Source organism: Melanerpes formicivorus, unplaced genomic scaffold, assembly GCF_026170545.1.
Source record: "Melanerpes formicivorus ecotype bairdi unplaced genomic scaffold, bMelFor1.0.p_v2 SCAF_23, whole genome shotgun sequence".
Lineage (NCBI taxonomy): Eukaryota > Metazoa > Chordata > Aves > Piciformes > Picidae > Melanerpes > Melanerpes formicivorus.
The window spans coordinates 355,725-380,612 of NW_027142375.1; the positions used below are offsets into that span (position 1 = coordinate 355,725).

Sequence of the window (24,888 nt, forward strand, 5' to 3'; positions counted from 1 at the left end):
ATAAATAACATGAATGAGGTCACCCTCAGTCTCCTTCTTTCTAAGCTAAACAGCCCCAGCTCCCTCAGGCTGTCCTCATAATGAACATGTTCCACTGGCTTCACCATTATCATGGCTCTGCACTGGTCTCTTTCAAGCAGTTCCCTGAGGTCCTTCCTGAACTGAGGGGCCCAGAACTGGACACAATATGCCAGATGTGGCCTCACCAGGGCAGAGTAGAGAGGAAGGAGAACCTCCCTTGACCTACTGACCACACCCCTAGTACAACCCAGGATACCATTAACCTTCTTGGCCACAAGAGCACATTGCTGGCTCATGGTCAACCATCAACCTTCCATCCACCAGGACCCCCCAGGTCCTTTTTACCTTCCCTGCTCTCCAACCTATGCTGATACATAAGGTTGTTCTTCCTCAGGTGCAAGACACTATACTTGCCCTTGTTGAACTTCATTACATGTCTCCCTGCCCAACTCTTAGCCTGTCCAAGTCCTGCTGAATGGCAACACAGTGCTCCTGCATCAGCCACTCCTCCCAGTTTGGTGCTGTGATGGTGAGAGAAAGGTCACTTCCTCCCCATCCCCGAACCCATGGCTATGGTCACAGGTGCCATCAGCAAACTCACTGACAGTGGGCTCGGTGCCTTCATCCAGGTTGTTGGTGAATATATTGAATAGAACTGGTCTCAGTACTGACCCCTGAGGGACTCCACTAGACACAGGCCTCCAACTAGACTCTGTCCCATTGACCACAACTCTCTGACTTCTTCCCTTAAACCAGTTCTCATTCCACCTCACAGCTTAATTATTTTTTCCCAGAGGGGTTGAACTATCAAGCATTGTAACACCAATGAGAACTGCTGTCCAGACTTGGTTTTCTTCCACAGAGATATGGCTCCATGGCATTTGGGAGAGCTGCCTAGCTTTTAGAGAAAACACGTCGCAGGCAAAGGAAAGTCTGAGCTGCAGCTATGCACTTGGCTTGGAGCAGCTTGTTATTAGCACTGTTAGGGATACTGTACTACCATTCAGAAGTGGCTATTTGAGGCCCAGGTCCAGTTTGGAATCTGAATGAAAGCTGTTTCTTTCCATGTTTTCTGTCAACAGACATTATTTTCACATATCTAGGCCAGTTAGTGGGGTTTATAGGTTTATTTTGAGAATCTGACATTCTTGACCCATGTTTTCCTGTTTTGATTTAGGATCAGGATGGATCTCACATAAAAGGCTTGTTGATCAACTTTATTCATCACAATTGGCCATCATTGTTGAAACATGGTTTTCTTGAGGAATTCATCACTCCCATTGTAAAGGTATGGGTTCTTGGGTTCTATTAGTGAGATCTTGTTTATTACTCACTGCAACAGAAAAGTTGATTTGTTGTTTTTTTTTTTAATTTATTTTTTTTTAAGGCAAGCAAAAATAAGCAAGAACTTTCATTCTATAGTATTCCTGAATTTGATGAGTGGAAGAAACATATGGAGAATCATAAAGCATGGAAGATAAAATACTACAAAGGTTTGTGTGAAACAAATCAGTGAACTTCATGGATCTAAAAATACATAATAAATGGGTGCTATGAGTTTTTATTTGTAGCTGTTTTCATGATAGTATCTTTGGGAATTATTTTATAATATTCCCAGTAAAGTAAAAGGGGTAAAATAGTAAAACTTAAATTTTGAATATGAAGTAACTATTTATTTTTAATGCACAGGTTTGGGTACCAGTACTGCTAAAGAAGCAAAAGAATATTTTGCTGACATGGAAAGACATCGGATCTTATTTCGGTATGCTGGTCCTGAAGATGATGCTGCCATTACACTGGTAAGAACGTACAAATGTGCATTTATGTAATATAGAGTCACAGAATGGTAGGGGTTAAGGGACCTCTGAAGTTTATCTAGTTGAGCTTTCCCTACTAAAGGATTGTGTCTTGCTGACAGACCAAACAGAGCATAGAGATGACAAGAAGAGTGGAGTACTTTTTCTAGGATCTTCAGTTAATTTTCTTGATTACAGCTGGCTATAGTTTAGTCTAAATGAGGAACTCAACCTTAAAACTATTTGGGGAAAGACCCCAACATCATTGTAGTAGTGTGATGGTTTAGCCCACATGCACCAACAAAAAGCACAGCTGAACTCAGCCGGAGAAGCGAATGGAAACTGTATTTTATAAGCAATAATGAAATGCAACGAATATATACAAAATATACAGTATTTACAATATTACACAAGAATTTACGGGGAAAGAAGTAACACAGAAATCTTTCTTGGGAGGAGGATCCTACCTCGGATTCCCCCCAAACCTCTCTTTCCCTCCCCTTTCCCTCTAGTTAGTTAGAAGAAAAGAGAATAATAGAAAAAGGATGTTAGGAGAATTCCAGTTAGCTCAAAGCAGTTGTTAAGAAGTTAGCTACTTATCTTACCAGTTTCTGTCCAGGGTCAGCATGCATGCATTCTGGCCAAGAAACAGAAGACAGACGGACTGAAAACAAAATGTAAGATCGCAAAACTACATCTCACTCATCTACCAATGAAATTCGTTTAGAATTATCTTCGTCTTTTTTCCTTTTTACACCCAAACATTCAGCTAGAAAATTTTACAGCTATCCTTTCCTAAAGGCACAACCTAAACTGTCACAATCTTTAAATGTATGCATCAAAGGACCATTCTGATGTGAAGAGAGGAATTAAGAACAATACTGTTTCTCTAAGTCTGTACAGATCTTGGGAAAGTAATTTAAATTAAATTATGATCAGTGAGAGATCTGTCATTTGTACATCAATGTCTGAAAGGTCATGTGCAGTTGTTGCTGCTTAAGGGTAACCATTAGTTATATGAATTATCTTGTCCAAATACGCAGTATTGAATACTTGATTAGGTAGTGCAGTACACACAAAATTCTGGCTAAAGTAACATATATTTACACAAACATATATATGCTGATAATTTGGTGTACTTGGAATCTTTTCAGGCCTTCAGTAAGAAGAAGATTGATGACCGAAAAGAATGGTTAACAAACTTCATGGAGGACAGGCGCCAGCGTCGGCTGCATGGCCTCCCTGAGGTGAGTTCTAAATAATAGTCATAAATCTGGTGTCTGAGATTTAAGTGTAATGTAGTTTTTGTACTGAATGAATGATGCGCTTTTTTTTTCAGCAATTTTTATATGGTACTGCAACAAAGCATTTGACTTACAATGACTTCATTAACAAGGAGTTGATCCTTTTCTCAAATTCAGACAATGAGAGATCTATTCCTTCTCTTGTTGATGGTAAGCTGACAATTCCTTATGATTTGTTGGAACATTCCTGTTGATTGATGGTTTTAAGCCTGTGATTTGTATCAAAAATCAATTGATTTAAGTAGAGAATATTCTTTTGTTATCGTTTATATGCTAAGAAATTACCAGTCTTCTTATTTGACCAGACCTATTCCCTATACCTTGCCAGTGTTTTGTTCTAGTCAAACCAGCAGGGAAAACAAGTCTTTAAATGCTCATAATTATTAAAATTCAACTCAGTGGCTGAGCGCAGATGAAGATGTGCATTTTTTCTCCCTTCAGTCTTATCCCACAGACAGTGTTTTGGTGGTTACTGACTTTTCCAGTAATCTTGCTAATGTTCTGTCAATCATATTTGCTAACTCTCCACGTGCCGTAGCATGAATATGTTGTAGGTTGAAGAAGTGACTTACGCTCTATACCTTCCCTTGTAAAACTGTTTGTAGACAGCATGAGCAGAAAATTCTGCCTGTATCGTTAGTGTGCATCTGCTCACAAAGATACAGGAAAAAAAGCCTTGAGTGTCTATAGAGAGGGGAAAAGTACATTGGTCTCCAATTCGCAGTACACTTTTTTGTAGTAGAGGTGGTTGACCTTCCTAACACTACAGACCCATACCAAAATATTCATGAAGCAGAATCTTTTTATATTTTAGAGGAGAAAGTGAGATAAGTTGCAGGTGGATAGGGGTAATAGCTTCCTAGTAGAATGCATCTTTAGCTCTGCTGCAGAATGAGGGTAGGTTGGATATGTAGATGCATTCTCTAGGGAATCGGAGACTGTCAGTCTCTCTCATCTTCTTGAGACTTCCTTCCTGCTGAGTACTTGGATTAACTGGTAGTTTCTGTGTGAACATTTCATAATTGAGTGCTCTGGAAGAAGATTCCTTATAGAGATGCATGTTCCAAGAGGTTCCTTGTACCTTGACTGCTTTCTGAGAAACAGCAGAATGATTTTGTGAACCTTAAGTGAATTTGCAGTCAATATCTATTAATTTGCACTGAAGTTCTCCAAGACTATCTTCAAAAGTGTAAGAAATTAAAGGAACATATAAATATGCTTGTTTGCTTGTGTTTGTATGTAATATAGTATATGCATAATCAGTATGATACACATTTTATAATTGCTATCAGTACTATACGTGTGTATAACACTAGACATATGTGGGGTACATTGTGCATATATAGTATGTACATTACACACTGTATTTTGCATATATATAATTGCTATCAGTGTTCCTGTCAACTTCAGTTGTACTTCTGCATTCTGGGCATAGGTGTGTGAATTGTTCAGCAAGCAGTACTCTAGCAATGTTTTTTGTCCTTCATTATCATCAGGTGATATATAACAAGCTGGTGTGGTGGCAAATCTCAGAAAAAAATTAAGGGGAAGAACATTCTGACTATCTCTTCACAGTTAGTAGTTACCACTTTTACTCCTTGGTGATTCTCTATGTAAAGGAAATCCTCTGTTACATTTAGTAGATCTTTGGTAGGAAAACATGATGCAGGCCCACTGTAAAGAAAATTGGATATTATATATTTGAGTGAAATGGAGATTGGAGTTAGTGTCTCCTCTTCTTACAGTTGACCCCATTTGTTAATGGTAACATGCAGCAATATTTTAGTGCCTTTCAGATAATGTATATGAATTAAAACACTGAACAGATCAATAATCATTATCTACAACTGATTGTCAGGCTTAAACAACATGCAGAAAAAATGATGCAATCCCTTCCGTACAGATGTTGCACTTAAAGTGTACCTCAACCATCAAAATTCATCAGAAGCTCAAAGAGACTAGCTTCTTTCTTAACACTTTAAAAAACCTAAAAGGGAGACAGTGCAGCCTTTTGGTGAATTCAGTGAGTCTTTGACAATTTGGCACAAATTAACATTTCACAGTGTTTGTAAATATGTGTAAGCTACAGTTACAGCTGTCACTACTGAATTTCTGTTGATGTTCTTGGGGAAAAATAGTTTGCTGAGTAGACTGGAAAAAAACAGCCCTTGACTTGTGGAAGCTGTATGTTTAAGATAAAGTTGCTGTTCATTAGAATGTTGTATTGTATGCTGTGTAGTAACTATTGTCTGAAAGGGTTATGCTTCACTTTCTGATAACTTTCCATTTAGTAAAGTATTTTTTTACTGTTTTAAAAGAACTGACACATTTAATGTTTAGACTTTTTTTGAGAAGTGATAATGAGGCAAAATAAATATATTGCTTAAAAATATGTGATTGTGTTTGTATCAAAAATGGGATGTTCTTCTTAATAGGTTTAAAACCAGGGCAACGCAAAGTTTTATTCACTTGCTTTAAGAGAAACGATAGACGTGAAGTGAAGGTTGCTCAGCTGGCTGGTTCTGTTGCTGAAATGTCAGCTTATCACCATGGGGAGGTGAGTATGAAGGCTGGTGAAAGTGTGAGTATTTTTAGCCTATGTAAAATATTAGGTAACATTTTTTGTATTGAAATTGCAAACCTATTGACTATAAGCCTACTAACAGGGACTTGCCTTCAAAGAAAATGAACCAAAGGTTATTTAGCTTAGTAAGACAGCATATGTCCATTCTTTCCAAGGCTTTGTGCTAAGTGCTATACCAGATAGTTTGTGGGTTATGGCAAAATAATAGCTAATGACCTTGGTAGCTTCTAGATTCTGAAATTATGGGAAATCAGGTGCTATCTACTGGGATGTTTTTGGTTGTCAACAAAAGAAGAGATGTTGTTCTTGGAAAATCTAGTAGAAAGTTGGAACAAAGATAATGTCTATCTTGCTCCAGTAAGTCTCTCTCCATCCCTTCTTTTCTCCCTTTAAAATCAATGACTAGTTATTTTTGCAGGCATAAACACAGTGAGTTTGTGCTCTTTTCATTCCTCAGAGAAGTGATTTATAAAAAAATGGGGAAGCTCAGGGGTTTTCATAACCATAGAATGTAAGGGCATTTAAATCAGGAAAGCAGTGTGGCTGTGAATGAGCCAAGCACTCTGTTTTGCCAGCAGTTCTTGTGGTATGTTTGCTGTGCGCCTTTCTCAGGGGGACTACTTTTTTTGAACTTAAATTCAGGTTAGTCACACAATTTTGGGCCAGTAGAAATAGATGTTATTGGCTGATTGGGAAAGACAGTCTCTTCTTATTACTAGGAATATATATTTTTTTGCAGCAAGCCCTGATGATGACTATTGTCAACTTGGCTCAGAACTTTGTTGGAAGTAACAATGTTAATCTGCTACAACCTATTGGTCAGTTTGGTACCAGGCTTCATGGTGGAAAGGATGCTGCCAGCCCTCGCTATATTTTCACTATGTTAAGGTAAACTCAAGTATAAAGCTTACTGCATGCTTTTGAAAAGCCTTGTTATGAAACAATCCTTTTTCAACGCTACAGGTTTGGGGTTATTTTTGTGGTAGGGGAATAGATGAGAATTGGAGTATTTTGGTAGAAACTAAATCTCTGCTTTACATCTGAGTGTGGTTTTGAATATGGATTTTCCATGCATAGATGTGCTGTGGGAATTGTAGCTTTTAAGGAATTACACTTTGAAACACAAGGCTGAAGACTAAAAATATAGATTGTGACTTCCTGCAGAAGTAGCTTTCTGTTTCCCTGTTGCTTGCCAAGACCTATTCAGTTTTGCAATAGAAAGTGTATTGCTACCTGGTGATGAATCCCACAACTCAGTATAGACTGGGAAATTGAGATGTTTTTTTTTTTTCCCCTTTTGGATGAGTTTCTTCATATTAAGGTAAATTACACATACATAATTAATAATGAAGACCTAATGAAGTGATGCTGATTTTTCACAGCTAATACATTGAAATTCATTTTGGTGTGCAAAGTTTTAGAATGTCTTCCATTACATAAACCAAGGTATTTTATAAGTTATGTTTCTTCTTTTGTTTCCTGATTTCCTAATTCCTAATTTGATTTTGTAATGGTAAGCTTTGTATGCAAGGATCAGGTTTTACTGGTAGTAATGTATGTTCCTTCTGCAATAATCTAGTTTTGTACATTTCCCTTTCTCCATAAGGTGCTGGAAATCATATTCACCCAGGATGATGTTCTAGTGAGCAAAAGGAGTCACCAGTAAAACCTTTGTGTCATTTTCACAGACTGCTAGACTTACAATAAAGCAACAAAGCTTTGCAACTGTTTGCACGCTGTGTTGCTCTCTTACTGGGTGACCTACTGTCGCATTGAGCTGTGTTTTGAATGAATAGTATTTTTATAGATGTCGAATGTCATTGATTACCAGTGTTACTATGCACGTGTGTTATTGGTAAGAAAGCAAATCGTAGAACAACAGCACCTGTTATAAACACTCTTCCACTGGGAAGAACTTTCTTTTCTCATGAGGTATATACATTGCATTTTCAGCTTCAGAGTGTCAAAGAGAAAGGAAGATAGGAGAGAAATCTTACAAGCAGATCATATGTGGGTGTGGACTGATATAACATGATGTACTTTACTTACTGGACTAGCTAAACAGTTCTCTTCTTTTTCTTTTTTTAAAGCCCCTTAGCAAGGCTGCTTTTTCCATCAGTGGATGACAACTTACTTAAATTCCTGTATGATGACAACCAGCGTGTAGAGCCTGAATGGTATATTCCCATCATTCCTATGGTTTTAGTAAATGGAGCTGAAGGAATTGGTACTGGATGGGCTTGCAAACTTCCAAATTACGATACCAGAGAGATTGTAAACAATGTCAGACGAATGCTGGATGGCTTAGATCCCCACCCAATGGTAAAAATAGTAGTATATACTGATATTTTATGTTTGCCAAACAAAACTTATTTTATACTAACAAAATGAATTCATATCAGTCTAGAAATGTTTGATTATTGGAACATTAGGGTTGGATTGTCCCTGTAATTTTGTGTAGGAGCTTTATTTCACTGTTGGGATGAGGCCAGGAAAAAACTGGCAGCAAAAAACATTGCAATTGATATTTTTTTCCGTTATTTCAGAGGCCTTTTTCTTCAGTCTGCTGGCTTCACAGTTACAAATCTTACAGGGTAGTTATGACATGGTATTAAAGTAAAAAGTTGTACCACTCATTTCTTTTGAAGTTACTACTACTTACTTTTAGACAAACTTACCATTTCCTCTGTCTTGTTTGAATTATTCTCTTTTATACATCTGTAAGCACAGGGGAAGAAGTAACTATTCAAGAAAATCAGCAGCTTCTGAACTGCATCTAGCTTCTGTTTCGTTATTTATAATTTTATAAGTCTTGGAAGTGGTGTACACTCCCAGAAATTTGGGTAGGAAGAATACCTAGGTGACCCCAGAATATCTGTATCCAACAAAGGAAATACATGATGAAATACAATGAGTCCTTTGCTTTACAACTTAAGGATATAGTTTCTTTGTTGTGTTTATCAAGTCATAGGAGAAGATCACAGATTACACAGTGTGCAGTATCAGTTTTCATGACATAATGAATTTACTTTTGTAAATTCTTGGGAACAATGAATAGATTTTAAAATTCTTTTTTTTTTTTTTTTTTTTTCAATTAATGCAATCCATTGCCTTTCTTTCGGACTCCTAGGCCTTCTGTCTAGTCTCATAGACTTCACTGTGGTTGAAAGAGGCATTTCTGCCTCCATCTAGCTCCTTTTTGTATGCTGGTATGTGTTTGTGGCTGCATGGTAAGCTGGATAAGGGAATCAAGTCAGTTAAAAAAAAGTCCCCACCCTGTTAGTTACTTCTTTTTTAAACTAGATGGGTTCCACTCTCTTTGTCAAACAGCACAGGAGTGAAAAAAAACAAACAAACAAATTAAGAAAACCACCAAAACAGCCAAACCAAACCAAAACAAAAGATTAGGGAAAGTAGCACCACTACTGTAAAGTTACTGTGAAATTGGCATATTAATCTGCTTCTACTGTCATGCCGTATCTATGCTTGCAGGTTTCTATACAAACAAAACAAGCACCAAAAAACCCAAACCAAAGCAAATAAAGCCCCCCAACCCAACCAACCAACCAAAACCCAATGAAAATCCCACAAAGAAAGAACCTCATGGGGTTCAGCTCTATTTTCTTAAGATACTTGCTTTTGTCACTTGTATGTGTGTATTCTGTAGCATTTTTCCTATGACTTACAATTTTCACAGGCATGGGAGGCTGGTTGATGGATTAGTACAATAAAAGGTTGTAGCTGCATGGTGTATGTGAAACAAATATTTTCCTGATGTTTTATTATAAAGATTATTACCACTTTGCTGGTTTTTGCAATTTCAGCTCCCAAACTACAAAAACTTCAAAGGAACCATTCAGGAACTTGGTCAAAACCAGTATGTAGTGAGTGGCGAAATATTTGTGGTGGACAGGAACACAGTAGAAATTACAGAGCTTCCTGTAAGGACATGGACCCAGGTAAGTAGTAGTGAAGTATATTTACATAAAAACCCAAAGCAACACAAATTTCTGTTAAATTACTCAATCCTACATATAGCTGAACTTTTAACACAATTTTTGATGGTTATACATGCATGGAAGAGAACAGAGTTTCATTTTTTTGTGTGCCTATGTGGGGGATGGTTTTCTACTTGTTCTGTCTGCTATCCCTGCTACAAAGAATATCTTCTGCTGAAGTGATGTTTAATCTCCTTTTTCTGTGGAGTAGGATCTTCTTGTCCTAGTTAGATGCCTCTTATGTTAGTCTTGGCCTATGTTTTGCAGTTGATATCAGATGTAATGCAGAAAGATTTGAAATATTAAGCTGTTTTTTTTGTTTAAGGAATTAGTAATTTTAAGAAGTGTTTCTGGGTTTTGCTGCCTTATTCTTAATAGGTGTACAAAGAACAGGTTCTAGAACCTATGTTGAATGGAACTGAAAAAACTCCAGCATTAATTTCTGATTATAAGGAATACCACACTGACACGACTGTGAAATTTGTTGTGAAGATGACAGAAGAAAAACTTGCACAGGCAGAAGCTGCTGGACTGCACAAAGTCTTTAAGCTTCAAACAAGTCTTACTTGTAATTCTATGGTAACTTTTTCATGTTTGGCTATCAGAATCCTTACTATTGCTTGTTGTTGACTCAAATAATTTTGCAGTGTTCTGACTTTGATACTTGGTATTGAATAGTGTATTGTGTATTTGAAAGCCATTTTAGTTCTGTTGAATCTTTCAAACAAAATTAGACAGGCTTGGGGTAACTGTAACTGAAAATTTTCTCTGCAGCTAATCAAAAAATGGTTACTGTAAAGTAGATCATATAAATAACTTTCTGCAATATTATAATTAGACCTGAGTTTTAAAATTACATTTTCAAAATTGCTCTTTATGCAGGACTATTACTTTTCTGATAGGAGTTAAATTATCCAGTGCTTCCACCAAGTTAAATCCTGTTTTAGATTGTAAGGTATAGGAGGTATAACGTCCTCAAGCTGCTGAAGACATAATGATGATATAAATTACTTACATGGTTGATTGTGCTTGTAGCAAGATGGGAGTAAGGATGTGAGCAAATGTACAGATCTCTGTATTATGAGAGGGATTGGAACTGTAAAATAATTTCTGTCAGAATCTTTCCAAACAACCTGCCTTTACAGAGCCTGAAAAAAACAGTTCTTTTTTGGCATGGTTGATACTACTTTCATGTATCACAAAACAAAAATACAGTAAAAGCAGCAGCAACGGTATAAATTGAAAGCTTTGTGAAAATAGGCTAAAATCAAGTTAAAGATCATAGACATAGGAAAAAACTCCTTGCTTAGCCTGTTTTGTAGATTGTGCTTAAAAAGCATTTTTCACAGGTTTGAACAACTGTGAGGATCTGTCTTCAAATTTATGTTTAACAGATTACAAAATGTTTTGCAGCTTAATCCTGCATTTTCTGACATCTAAAATAAATAGTAAACACTGCTTTCTGTGTGTGTAGGAATTAATCTGCCCTAGTGCAAGCATCTTAGAAAGTTGAACTAGCTATTGTTCACTCAACTCCCAAACATATACCTCACATAGATGAATTGCCCTCTAGAGAGCCTTATTTCTTTCAGTTGACTGTAGAGGGGGCTCAGGGAGACTGGTTCACCTATTAATGTCTAAACTGGAGGTGTCAGAATTCAGGCAGGATTGATTTCACCTATGAAGTAAAAATTATTTATTACTTTGTGATTGTACTTGAAAGATGGCAGCCTTACAGCTGAAAACTGGCAGATTTCACAGCTGAATGGAACGATTATTAAAGATGCTTTCAACTGTTACGTTAAATGGTTGTGAATCACTAAGTGCTACAGAACTTGTGCTTTAATATTTAGATAAGGTTAGTCAACTGACTATGCCTGAATTCAGACATATTTCTTTATATAGCTGTCTTCCTGTTTGAGCATATTACCATAAATCTCATCTTAAGTCTACTTGTGATTCAAAATAAAATCTGTCTAGCTATATGCTGTGTAGTTCCATTGTAAGGTTTGAGTCAACAACCTTCAAAATACCACTTTGTGTGTGGTGCATGTATATGTGCAACACGCTTGTACACAAAGGTTAATGAAGTCCCAGTTACAGTGTCTCTTTCAAGATGTATATTATGTATTTTTTAGGTGCTATTTGATCATATGGGATGTTTAAAGAAGTATGAAACTGTGCAAGACATCCTGAAGGAGTTCTTTGATTTGCGACTACATTATTACAGTTTACGCAAGGAGTGGCTCGTGGGAATGTTAGGTGCAGAATCTACCAAGCTTAACAATCAAGCTCGTTTCATCCTGGAGAAGATACAAGGGAAAATTACCATAGGTGAATATGTGTAAGGCAGACTGGTAACAGTGGGGGAAAATCTGGAAATGGTTTAAATACATTAGACTGTACTTGTGTGTAAGGCATTTATTTTCATGACGCTGGTGGCACCTGTGTGTTTTGTAGAGAACAGATCAAAGAGAGATTTGATTCAGATGTTGGTCCAGCGAGGTTATGAATCTGATCCAGTGAAAGCCTGGAAAGAAGCGCAGGAAAAGGTAATCATCTTAAATGTCTGGATACATTTGATGATGTTGATGTTATAAATAACATTAATTTCTTCAGATGTTTGTTTTCTAGTAGTCCAATTTATAAGATGCCATAATACTTAAAAAAGATTATTCATTACTCTTTATTGCCTTCCATTTTTAAATATGCATTAAACTTGTACAAAAATGTTGTTACATAATATTGGTGTCATATGTTGGTAATTCCTGGAAGAAAACTAGATAATACAGGTCTGAAAATGAGTATGTGGAAGACTGAATTTCATAATGTACTCAAATCAAAACTGGCAACTTGACTGGAGGTGCTGGAGCAGTGTATGGACATTCTGCTTAAGACCATAGTTTAGTGTTGACCCTTTGGTGGTCGATCGAAGGTTGGACGGGATAAGCTTGGACTGGATTATCTTGGATGCCTCTTCCAACCAGATATATTCTGTGATTCTGTGATTTCTGACTGGCCAATACTTAAAATGCTGCATCACTTGCCTCACACACAACTGATTATCACCTTATTTATATATCATATGATTGCAAAACCAAGTATTTATTTGTAACTTACTAGTAATTGTTGTTACGAAACATGAGTATTACGAGGCTATAGCTTTTGAAGTTTAGTAAATTTGACCTTGACCTATTGTTATTTCTGCTTTTATAAAATGCAATAGGTGTTTTTCATTGTTCCAAAAGAGATATGTAACAAGTTTAGTTTCACGCTTTGCTATGGGAAGATGAAACCACTTTGAAAAGCAGCTTGAAATTTTTGTCAGCCAATCTTGTGCCATTGCTACTGCTTTTGCTAGTTCTCATTTGGTTTGCTTTGCCTCTTTTTAAACAACTGTACCTTAACTCTGTGCAGTGTATTGCATTTTATTACACAACTATTATATGTGAGATTACGAGGAATTTTTGAAACCACAGTTTGTACATTCAAGGGTTTGATAGCAATTTTTATCCAAAAGAGTGCTCATTTCTAAAGAAAGAGAGAAACATGAATATCACAAGGGCAAAGATCATAGCCCTGTGCGATTAGGATGGTACCAGTATTTGTAGCCCATAGCATACAAAGCAGATGGCTAGCATCAGGTTTGGATTTGTTTTCTTAAATATCAAATTTCTGTTCATGCATAGAGCTACAATTACTAATACTTGTGAATGTTTCATTTTAGGCAGCAGAAGAGGAGGACCCACAGAACCAGAATGATGATGCTTCCTCTGCTTCTGGCTCAACTTCTGGACCTGACTTCAACTATATCTTAAATATGTCTCTGTGGTCACTGACAAAAGAGAAAGTAGAAGAGATGATCAAGCAGAGAGATTCAAAGGTTGGTAAACCATGGAAGGCTTTTCTGGAATGATACAGTAATTACTGGTGTGTCTAATTGTGAATGTTCAATTACATTATTATTTACTTCAGTTGCAGTGTTGTAACTCACCTTCTACATACTTCTTTACTGTTTTAGGAGAGAGAGCTAAATGACCTTAAGAGGAAGTCTTCTTCAGATCTCTGGAAAGAAGATTTAGCAGCCTTTGTTGAAGAGCTTGAAGTACGTTTTATTTTACATATCTTCCTTAAAATATTAAATATAAATTAATTAAAACATTAATTAAGCATATTTAAATGCAAGGGATAAACCCACCACATTTTGGATTAGAAGCAGATAAACCTCCAAATACTGTGGTAAGTGGGAAACCAACATTGGATAATTCTGGTCCTAGTTGTGTTCCTCAGGGATTGTCTCTTGCATCTATATAATTTAATGTTTTTTTCCAAGTCAGTGATGAGAAAAGGAAAATTGACAAAACTTGTTTTCAGATTGCACACAAACCTGGGTGTAGTAACTGGAAATAATTACAGTATTTCTACATGACCTGATTAGCTGTGAGGCTAGAAGTATTGTCAAATGCAAAGCTGTATGCAAAGTATGTAGATCAAAAGCACTATGTGAGAGGCTCTTACTTTGCCTCATCACTAACTCTGGGAAAAGGCGAAGTCCTATTGGTGAATAACTTGCTGAGCCTCAGCTTTCAGTGTTGCCTGAAAAGGGCAGTGACACAGGATAATGCAAATAAGGTGTTTGTTTTATTTCTTCGTGAGTTCATGGTACAGCTGCAGCTGGAATTGTTCTGTTCAGATGTCTGTGTTCATACTGAGGAAAAAGAGGAGAAAATGTGCCTTAAAAATCACGTGGGAAACTAGCTGCTTAAATTAAATGTTGATGTACTGAAAAGTTCCCTCAGTACCCAGACACATACATCACAAATAGAAACTAGATAAAAGATATTCAATCTAACAATGTCCAAAACTTTATTTAACCTTTAATAAAAGTGTAGTTTGTAACTGTACAGGTTAATGAAGAATTTACTGACATTAGGTGCTTCATTGGCCATTACTGGGAAGTGTGTTACTATTCAAGCAAGAATTAAGGGAAGTCTTTTGCTCCATGTTAAAAGGAGATGAATCATAAATAATCCCCATGTTCCTCTTTGTCCTCATTAAAAAGAATGTGTTTCCCCTCCATCCCTCCTTGTTTGTTAGAAAGTAGAAGCACAGGAGAGGGAAGATGTTTTAGCAGGTGTGGTTGGCAAACCAATCAAAGGCAAAGTTGGTAAACCCAAGATGAAGAAACTTCAGTTGGAAGAAACCATGCCATCACCATTTGGCAGAAGAATAGTTCCACAGATTACATCTGCCATGAAAGCTGATGCCAGTAGGAAACTGCTGAAAAAGAAAAAGGTAAATCAAAACTAAGTCTATGGTTAGATTATTTTTTTATTTAACTTCTGCATTTTTCTACCCTGTATAATAAGTCCAAACTGCTAGACCTCATTCATGCTGCATTTTTACTGTTTTGCTGACTTAATGCATGAAGAAGTAAGTACTGGTTTTCTTTGATGTTTGCAATCCTCTTGTAGCTTCTTACTGTTCAGGTGTTTTTATAGAGATTTCTCCTTTCCAAGACTGTTCAACAAATGTCAACATACTAGTGTAATTTATTACCTTCTACAAACCTTTTCCATTTCTATCTTGAAATATAAAGATGCAATGTATTGTATTTTACCCTTTTTTGTTGTATTTTCAGGGTGAAACTGATTCTCTAGCAATAAAAATGGAATTTGATGAAGAATTTGGTGGTGCACCAGCTGAGGGTGCTGGGGATGACTCGCTGAATACATCAGCCACAGCCACTAAAATTCCTAAACCTAAGAGAGAGAAGAAGGAGGCTGGTAAGATCATAGAATGATTTGAGCTGGAAGTGACCTTAAAGATCATCTAGTTTGTACCCCACTGCTGTGCACAGGGACATCTGCTAGACCAAATTGCTCAAAGCCCCATCCAGCCTGGTCTTGAATGCTTCTATGGAGGGGGTACCCACTGCTTCTCTGGGCAACCTGTTCCAGTGCTTCCTCACTCTCATGGCGAAAAATTTCTCCTTAATCTCTAATCTAAATCTACCTGCATTCCATTTAAATCTATTCCCTCTTGTCCTATCACTACAAGCCTTTGTAAAAAGTCCCTCCACAGATTTCCTGGAGGGCCCCCTCAGGTGCTGGAAAGCTGCTATAAAGTCTCCCTGGAGCCTCCTCTTCTCCATGATGAACAACTCCAACTCTCTCAGCCTGGCTTTGTGGACCTCCTATGAACTTGCTCCAACATGTCCATGTCTTTCCATGATTCTTGCACAGTTAATATGGTTAACCCTAGCTGTGTATACTAATTGGGCGTTACATGTATTTTTAATGCCTAGTTTTAATTTTTAACAGAGACTGGGGAATATACCACAATAATCAGTTATTTGATCTGATTTTCTTCCCCAAAGAGCTGTGTGGAAACACTTGAAAATCCTCTGCTGAAATTCCTGTTATGCAAGCTGCTTTTTCTAGAGATGGTGTTTTTTACATCTCCTACATTCATTTTGCAAAGAGGGATTAAATCTTTGAATTTGTGAGTAGAAAACGGGATTATTTTTACAGACAAATTCTGTGCAACCTGAAATTTCTAGTTGGCGTGTTCTCTGATGTTGAAGGACATGACATTCAGCATCAGTCCAAGTAAAACCTAGTTAAATAACTGGACATGTTGACATAATCATCATGACTTCTAAAAAGCTACATCTTATGGCTTGGCAGACTAACTGATATCTACCCTCACTTCACGTTTTCCCTCTGTTAGTAGGAATTTATTGGTGCTGATTGAACAATGAGGTGGCAACAAAAAAGAAAGCTAAAGACAGAAGAGAGGGTTTAAGCATAAGGGGCTTAAAAAAACCCCAAAAAAACCCTAAAGGTTACATAAATAGTTCTTCTGAGATAAGATCTGGTTTTAGTTATGGGGTTTATCCAACCTAAATAGATTAACTGAGTATAGTTCTGAGCTGACAACATGCACCCTAGCCAGTACTGAGCCAGAGCCCAGACTGACCTAAACTTGCCCTGCAACTGACTGACTTCATTGTTCCCCCTCAGTAGGGTATCCTGTGCTTCCCATGTTAATTGGATTTTTCAGTAACTGTTCCTGACCATCTTCCCTGAATAATGGAAAACTGATGGTTCTTTTAATGGAAAACCCCAGCAACCTTTAAAAACATGGAGGCTTGATTGCAGAGGAGCTATAACTTCACATTAGAGACTTTTATGTTTTTCAGTCATAAAATAGATTTGCTTGGCAGTAGGTCAGGTTCTTGTGAAATCATTTCATTGCATTAATTTTTTCTTCAGGAAGGAGAGGAAAATTTAAAACTAAGTATTTAAAGTAGAACTTGTAAAGATAAAAAAGTATGCTAAACTTATGCATCGTTGGTCTCTTCTCCCAGGCAACCAGCACCAGAACAAGAGGACACAGTCTCAAGCTGCGTCAGGGGAGGTTTAGGCTGGAGGTTAGGAAGAAGTTCTACACAGAGAGAGTGACTGCCCGTTGGAATGGGCTGCCTGGGGAGGTGGTGGAGTCACCATCATTGGAGGTGTTCAGGAGGAGACTGGATAGGGTGCTTGGTTGCATGTTTTAGTTGATTAGGTGGTGTTGGATGATAGGTTGGACACGATGATCTTGAAGGTCTCTTCCAACCTGGTCTGGTCTGGTCTGGTATATTCTCTATTCTCTTCTATTCTCTTCTATTCTCTTCTTGATTAGAAAAGATGAAAATACTGTCTGACCATGGTAAATGCTTTACCATGCAGGTACTAGGGTAAGAAAAGCACCATCGTCTACAAAACCCAGTGCAAAAAAAGTGAAGAAACGAAACCCATGGTCAGATGATGAATCCAAGTCTGAAAGTGATTTAGAAGAGAATGAGCCTGTGATTATTCCAAGAGATTCTCTGCTTAGGAGAGCTGCAGGTACTCAGGCTTCTGCGAATTGTGCATTGTAACTGAATGTTTCAACTCGGGAACTGTATTTTCCTTTGACCATAACCTTCCTATAAGACTTTCTCTTCTACAGCTAGCTTGCATTATGCTTCCTTCATTGTGTGCAAACACTTAATGTCAGGATCAGGAACTTAGAGTTGAAATGAAAGATTTTCTAACTTGGTCCAGAAAATTTTTCCCTTATTCTAAACTATGGAATAGAAATTACTCACAAAACGAGTGAATTATACAAAAAATAGACAAGATAATGCCATTACAAACAGAAAACCCTATTACACTGCCAAATAAGGCCCAAATGGCTAATAAAAATTTATCATACAAATTCTGAATAGAACATGAAAAGAAAAAATATCAGAGACTGAAAGTTTGGAAAAGACACAAATATTTGATTATTTAAGAAAATATACAGGTTTCTCTGGAAAATAGTTGATCAATTTTTCAAGCACTTGATTAGGAAGAATGTTCTAATGATAGATCCAAGAAAACTTCAATTGAAGTGAAGGATTTGCATTCCTTAAAAGCAGTCATGCAGTGATGTCTCCATAATGCCATTAGCTGAAGGTCTGAAGGTACATGAGCAAGGCACAAATGGTATTAGATGGTTGGTAACACTTTATGTCCCTTTGTCCTTCCAGGCTCAAACAAGTGTCTTTTCCTTCAGCCTTTATGTCATGTCTGTTCTGAGGCAGGGATTGTTCAGTGACTTCCGCTTTAGTTTATTTGTGTATTAACATAAACAGCTCTCTTGAAATGTATATATGTTTGGTGGTTTTTTTAGCTGAGAGGCCCAAGTATACTTTTGACTTCTCAGAAGAAGATGATGATGCAGATGATGATGATGATGCCAACAATAATAACGATTTGGATGAGCTCAAAGTCAAAGCTTCTCCAGTTACAAATGACAGAGAAGATGAGTTTGTTCCCTTGGACAGTTTAGAAAAAGATGAATATGACTTCTCCCCAGCCAAATCAAAATTATCTCCAGAGTAAGTACTGTAACTCAGCAGTATTTTACTAGCAGTTTTTTTGCATGCAGCCTGTTAATACTCTGTATGTACCATGTGAAATAAAATGTATACACTTCTGGAGAGGAGTTAAAGCATACAAGATAGAACAGTGTCTAAGGCTGTTACTTCAGCTGTGCAGCTGACCTATGCAGAGGTAAAAATGGCTTACCACTGTCAATAATATTGTCTGTTCATCTGCATTTTATAAGATTCTCTGTGTTCCATCTCATGCCATTCTACTATACAGAACTGTAAAAAGAAAACATGATTCTGGTTATTTTAAGTGCCTGAAGTTCATGACTGAGTGGTAATTTTAGGGGTTTGAATGCTGCAAGCAAATACAGAAATGCTAGAAAATCTGTCTCATGCTAACCCAGAAATTTAATTTCATATGGATATTGTCTACATATTTGAGCATGTAGTTAATGCAACTCATCATTTCCTTTTCCCCTTTGGAAGTAGGAAAATGTCTCAGGACAAGAAAAATCAAGAGTTTGGGAACATCTTCTCTTTTCCGTCTTACTCTCAGAAGACAGATGATGGTGAGCTTGCTTTCAACTGTTATGGAATACATATTGAAGAGTTTGTGGTATACATAAGCTTCACACAGAAGAACGATGTCCAGATTTATAAAGGGGAAAGGGGAAGGAGGTTCTGGTCCTTAGAGGAGCAAAGCTAAGAAAGTCACAGTACAGCCGTAGCTGTAGTATCAGAAGGAATTCCTAAGACAAATTTTGACTGCAATTAATACTAATGATGTAAAATATGCAGTGAATCATAATCTGTGTTTGTAGATACAGCAAAATTGGACAGTGATGAAGAGGATTCTGCTCCTGTTTTCTCCTCATCTTTTGCCCCAAAACAAACAGAGAAAATACCAAGTAAAACAGTAGCTGCTAAGAAGGGTATGTATAGGATTGTCCTGTAAGCCAATCCATTTATTTTGCATTGTCTGTTCACATCTTCAAAGCAGGAACTGCATTCATTTATTCTGAGCGTGGTGAAAGTCAGGATAGGGTGTGAACTTCTTCCAGATATTAATTTCTTTCTTTTGACAGGCTACTGTAGTGTCAAAACTTAGTACTTTCCTTATAGTTTAACTAATGGAAGGTTTTTACCCTCAGGGAATGAGTGCAAAAGTGAAACAATATGACCTTGGGGTTGAAGATAGTCCTCTATAAATGGACTTAACTTACTTTAAAAGGAAGGAGAGCAAGTGCAAAGGAGAAATCCCCAAGAATGTCCTAAGTAGGTGTTGTGGTTTAACACCTATTAGCAACTAAGCACCAGACAGCCACTTCCTCACTTCCAACAACACAAACCCCCACTGGTGGGATGAGGGAGAGAGTCATGGCTGAGATACAGACAGTTTAATAGGTAAAGCAAAAACCACACACAGAGCAAGGAATTCATTCACCACTTCCCATCAACAGGCAAGAACCACCTCTAGGAGAGCATAGCTCCATCACATGTAACAGTTATAGATATTGTAACATCCACTCACTCTTGCCCTGAGAGTGCCTGTTGTGTGGTGAAACAAAAGTACCAGAGCTGGTTGAGTTTCTGTTACGGCTTGCTACCTGTGCAGCCACATGCCTTTCTCAATGAGTAGAAATAAAAGGCATAGGTATGGCTTCAGCTTCTTTTCAGACTTTGATCAATTGGAGATGAAATCTCTTGACCTCTGGTGTTCCCTACAGGGTATCTAAAAGAGTACTTACTTGTTGAACTTCCTTGTTGCTTCCCTCCTCAAGTCTTAGCTGAAATGCTATTATAGCCAACACCGTTTCCCCCCCCCCAGTATGTGATGCCAAAAGCAGCTTTAATTTTTGTGTCATCAGGACATGATACTTGGACTATTCACTAGGTAGTCTCACAAAGAAATGGAAAGACATTACTGTTCTTGTGCAGTGACTTTTCAGTGGGTAGGAGTTTAAGGCATCAGGGCCAAAAATTTCTGGAGACGCTTTCTTGTTGTCTGAACATATTCCCTTAGTAATACCATAAATAAAAGCTCTCACAAATGCCCACATTCCAGGTATCTGGAGTGTTTTCACATGTGCCTCCTCATCTTTGAGGTATTTGTGGCTGATGGAGTGAAGGTCAGTAGTAGGTCTGAGGTTTTTGCAAAAGACTGACTCTTTGTAACCATATAGAACACATTGCCCAATGGTAATTACCCCTTGCCACTCACTGTGTGAGCATGGCAATGTCCACGAAAGCAGCACTTGTTGCAGCAGGAATGGATTCTATGAATTGACGTTCTGTAAGAAATCCAGAGGTATGTGCTCTTCCTGATTTTTTTCTAAAGGTCCCATTCACTGAGATTGACAGAAAGCTGTCTCAGTCAGGTGCATTGTCTCGCAGACTCCTACAGTCCTCTCCTCATGCAGAAGGTTGTCCTGCAGCTGTACTGCTGCAGAGGCAAAAATGTCACAAGCAGCAAGCTGTATCTGTGAACACTGTAATGCACCCAAATGTGTTTAAAGTGCCCAGCTCCTGTTGCTGTAGTTAACCGGTACCCTGTTCTGTACTCAAAAAGATGAAAAAGTATTTAATCAAAACTCCTGGAGCTTGCCCAATGTATTGATACATCTCAAAGTATGACAAAAGAAACCTCCTATTTAGCACAAAAGCTGAAGTACATTTTCACCAGGTGCAGAAACCGCTCATCTTGTTTTAGTATCTGACATTTATGCTGTAATTAGAGTATCTAATAAAATGTAGTACTTAGAACTAGTATGTGAATGTAACATATTTAGTATCTCTAACAGCAAAACTAGACGTGCCCCCGAAACCTAAAAGAGCTCCCAAGGCCAAGAAGGTGGAAACCATAAACTCTGACTCAGATTCAGAATTTGGCATTCCAAAGAAGACTGCAGCATCTAAAGGTAGGTTACGGTGCGGTGCTGCTCAAGACTCAGGTCTGTGTTCTCTGCTGCACAGGTTCACAGTCGTTTTTATAAGGAAGCAGAACTAGTGCTTCTACAATTAGAGCCACATTGATTGATTTATTAGTAAATTAATCACTAGATTGCTCAGCCATGAGCTTTTTCTGTAACAGTTAAGTGTAACTACTGTTTTTTCTTGGCAAACAGTATCTGAACTGTCCTTTGTTGCCAGGAATGTATTTAATAGCTCTCCCTCTTTTTCTAGTCACCCTCTCCTGGGTGCTGCTTGCTTTTTCTTTTTTTTTTTAACCTCAGCTGTTTTCCAGACAGTAAGATGCAGGCAGTGATTCTGCTTATTCAACCCATTCTTTGGTATCCCAGTTCTGAGTTGTCAGAGTCCTCGCAACACAGCACCCCAAGGGGTGTCATCAGAGGTGTCTGTAAAGGATGTGCCAGTGTTGATAGTTGAGATTAACAATAAACTAAATGGTAAAGGTGAATTAATGCTGAAGGTGACTGAGGACTTGCAGTACCTCAGAAGTCTAGAAGCCATTGGTCTAGAACTGACAGCTTGAATTGCTAGGGTGAGTGCCAAATTTGGAAGAAATACAAAATATTTAAAAGCAAGAAAATAAAACATAATGCATTTTACTGCTGTTATGAAGAAGCTCGAGTTTTAAGCTACATTTGAACTTAACTATGTAGGCATGCTGCAGTACTGTCAGCAGGTTTTGTTCAGTGTGTTTGGGTTTGTTTTGAAGTTTTTAAAATAAAACCAGCAAAAAAAAAAGTTCAGCAAAGTAGCACCCCTCTCCTCCCCCCAAACCAACTAAACAAACAAAAACACACTCCCAGCAATCAAACAAACAAGCAAACATACCCAAAACCCTACAGAGATGATAAATTTTATTCTCTCACCTAGGAAAAGGTAGAGGTGCAAAGAAAAGGAAAGCATCCAGTTCAGAAAATGAAGGTGAATACAACCCTGGGAAGAAAACACCTAAATCAACGCCAAGCAAGGTCAGTGCCATCTATGCTCTCTTCTCCTTGTAGAAAGAACTTGCGCTGCGTAGAGGGTGCATGTCCTTATTGTAGGTTACCGAGAGGATAATGGGAATTTAGGTGTGTTAGAAATGAGACAGTAGAGGAGGTTTCTAAAGGTCTGAATATTAAAGGGGAAAAGATACACAGTATTACAACTGATTTGTCTTTTTTTTCCTAAAGAAATTCAAGAAAGCTGCTTTTGACCAGGATTCTGATGTGGAAGTCTTTCAATCAGGCTTTGCCTCTGAAACCGCCCCAAAGCCACGGACGGGCCGGGCTAGAAAAGAAGTTAAATATTTTGCAGATTCTGATGATGATGATGATTTTGATATGTTTAATTAAGTGCCCAAAGAGCACACAAATGTTTTCCAACAAATATCTTGTGTTGTCCTTTTGTCCCTTCTGTCACAAACTTTTGTACATTTGACTTACTTTATGTGATAATGTAATGGATGTTTTTTATTATTGTGTGTAGGCATTTTAACATTTTGTTCTTACACCTACAGTTTTATGCTCTTTTTTACTCATTGAAATGTTGTGTATTTGTCTGACTGGCTTGTAGAGATGTTCTAGACAGCTGTGCTAAAGCACATTTTAATTGTCAAGGTTGCAAACAGCAAACCTGCTTTTTGAAATGAAGTTTAAACATTAAAAAATGGAAAACTAATGTGTGTGTGTGTGTAACAGTTGGACTCCAGGAACTACTGCTGCACAGAGATTTTTTAAAATAAATATATTTTATTCTTTGCCAGGAGACTCCATGGAAAAAGGTAAACAGTATATGAACATAGAAAGCATTGTTAAACAATCTCAATGTACAAACAGAGCCAGTGAAAGTACATCACAGACTTGCTAGAATATATATAAAAAAAAAAAATCTACTAGTGCTTTAAATGAAACCTAAACTGACACTTTAAATCTGTTAACTGTTCTACCACAGTTTTCACTCTGCTTCATGGTGATTTAACAAGGCCAAGAAGGCAGATTCTCTCCTTGTGTTTCTACAAGTCTCAGCTGTACTTCCCTAGCGCCTGGAAGCTGGGATAAGCCAGCCACTTCCTGGCAGTCAGTGCTAAGGGAAATAACCCAGACTTGCTAATCTAAGAGCTGTAAATGAGCCTGCTGGTTATCATCCCATGAAGTTCCCCTAATGGCTTGTGAACAAGTAAACAAAGACATGATAACACTAGAAAGCGTTTCTGCCTTGGAGGCTATCATTGCTGTAGAATGTAGCTAGGTCACCAGCCAGGTAAGAAACCAGTTCTTTAAATTTTAAAGTGACATTGACGGTGGAACAAATGACAGCTGAATAACTGATCTGGCAGTTAATGCTGATACCAATTCCTGCTAGTGCAGTGAATTTCTGTATACATTTTACAAGCAAGGCGATGCAACTTGAGAGCATCAAAGATAATTTGCCATATCAAACCAAATCTGTCGGTCCTTTAAATTTCCTTTTCTGGATGTGTACAGTAGTCCACTTCATATGGTTGGTGTCTGGATCAGTTTAGGTATGAGAGACAAAAGGAAAGCACCAAACATCCAGTAGAGAAAGTACAGCCATATATTTGTATGTACAAAGTCATCAGAAATGCAACCAGAATTTAAAGTTTGAGATCTGACTTGTCACCATGCAGTCTTGACTGTTCGGAGGAGAAAACAGAAGCGTAACTATTTTTTGCATGAAATGGCTGATTTCAAAAGTTTGCATTTTCTAGTTTTAACAGCAAGGAGTATATATCGATACATACAAAAATGTCTTGGTCCTTGTTGAGTTTTTATCTATCTATCTATATATATACATATATAGATATATATCTAAGTCCAGAAACTAAGCAGCAGTAAAAATGTTTTTTCTTGCTTTTTTTTCATCCCTGTACATAAGATGTTGGGAATGTCTGAAGTAGCTGGGAAAATGTCTTATTGCACCATAGGTGATTGACTGACACTGCTGTTATCCACTGAACTAGGTGAGATACTGGGACTGTGCTCAGCAGTATTTCCATTTGAGGTTGGGGTCAGTGGCTCATGTCCTTCAGAGTTCTCCAGCATTTCCTGAATAAGAGGTGGCATGGATCCAGGGATTTCCATTTTCAATGTAATGACACGTTCTGCACCTTTGAAAAAGAAAACAAAGCCCCTTCCATTAGTACAATTCCCACAATTTTCTCTTTGTTTAGCATAGCAGCAGTAATTTCAGTGTATGTGATTTTAATAGATCTGGTCTTGTGTACAAAATTATGTACTTCACTACAAGAAACAGGAGTTACATGAGTGCTCCAGCCAATTCCTTATCCACTGAACAGTCTACCCAGCAA

At 37.6% G+C, this 24,888-nt stretch overlaps 2 protein-coding genes across 7 annotated transcripts in view; one reads left to right on the top strand and one right to left on the bottom strand.

The window, feature by feature from the left end:
- Nucleotides 1-23,237, top strand: part of TOP2B (DNA topoisomerase II beta) — a 59,207-nt gene extending 35,970 nt beyond the window's left edge. Inside the window, exons 14-36 of one of the 3 annotated variants that reach the window (XM_068152269.1) lie at nt 1,199-1,309; nt 1,409-1,514; nt 1,711-1,820; nt 2,972-3,064; nt 3,157-3,271; nt 5,557-5,678; nt 6,445-6,593; nt 7,796-8,027; nt 9,530-9,664; nt 10,082-10,282; nt 11,842-12,037; nt 12,164-12,255; nt 13,431-13,586; nt 13,725-13,808; nt 14,801-14,998; nt 15,345-15,489; nt 17,440-17,598; nt 18,407-18,614; nt 19,095-19,177; nt 19,430-19,540; nt 21,410-21,526; nt 22,449-22,546; nt 22,751-23,237. In XM_068152269.1, coding sequence (XP_068008370.1) covers nt 1,199-1,309; nt 1,409-1,514; nt 1,711-1,820; nt 2,972-3,064; nt 3,157-3,271; nt 5,557-5,678; nt 6,445-6,593; nt 7,796-8,027; nt 9,530-9,664; nt 10,082-10,282; nt 11,842-12,037; nt 12,164-12,255; nt 13,431-13,586; nt 13,725-13,808; nt 14,801-14,998; nt 15,345-15,489; nt 17,440-17,598; nt 18,407-18,614; nt 19,095-19,177; nt 19,430-19,540; nt 21,410-21,526; nt 22,449-22,546; nt 22,751-22,912 — 3,183 coding nt within the window. In that variant the 3' untranslated portion in view covers nt 22,913-23,237. The remainder of the gene's footprint in view (nt 1-1,198; nt 1,310-1,408; nt 1,515-1,710; nt 1,821-2,971; nt 3,065-3,156; nt 3,272-5,556; nt 5,679-6,444; nt 6,594-7,795; nt 8,028-9,529; nt 9,665-10,081; nt 10,283-11,841; nt 12,038-12,163; nt 12,256-13,430; nt 13,587-13,724; nt 13,809-14,800; nt 14,999-15,344; nt 15,490-17,439; nt 17,599-18,406; nt 18,615-19,094; nt 19,178-19,429; nt 19,541-21,409; nt 21,527-22,448; nt 22,547-22,750) is intronic. The other 2 variants (XM_068152270.1, XM_068152271.1) reach the window with 2 other exon arrangements.
- Nucleotides 23,238-23,288: 51 nt separating this feature from the next.
- Nucleotides 23,289-24,888, bottom strand: part of RARB (retinoic acid receptor beta) — a 340,719-nt gene continuing 339,119 nt past the window's right edge. For all 4 annotated transcript variants that reach the window (XM_068152274.1, XM_068152273.1, XM_068152275.1 and 1 more), the window contains one exon: nt 23,289-24,687. In XM_068152274.1, coding sequence (XP_068008375.1) covers nt 24,491-24,687 — 197 coding nt within the window. In that variant the 3' untranslated portion in view covers nt 23,289-24,490. The remainder of the gene's footprint in view (nt 24,688-24,888) is intronic.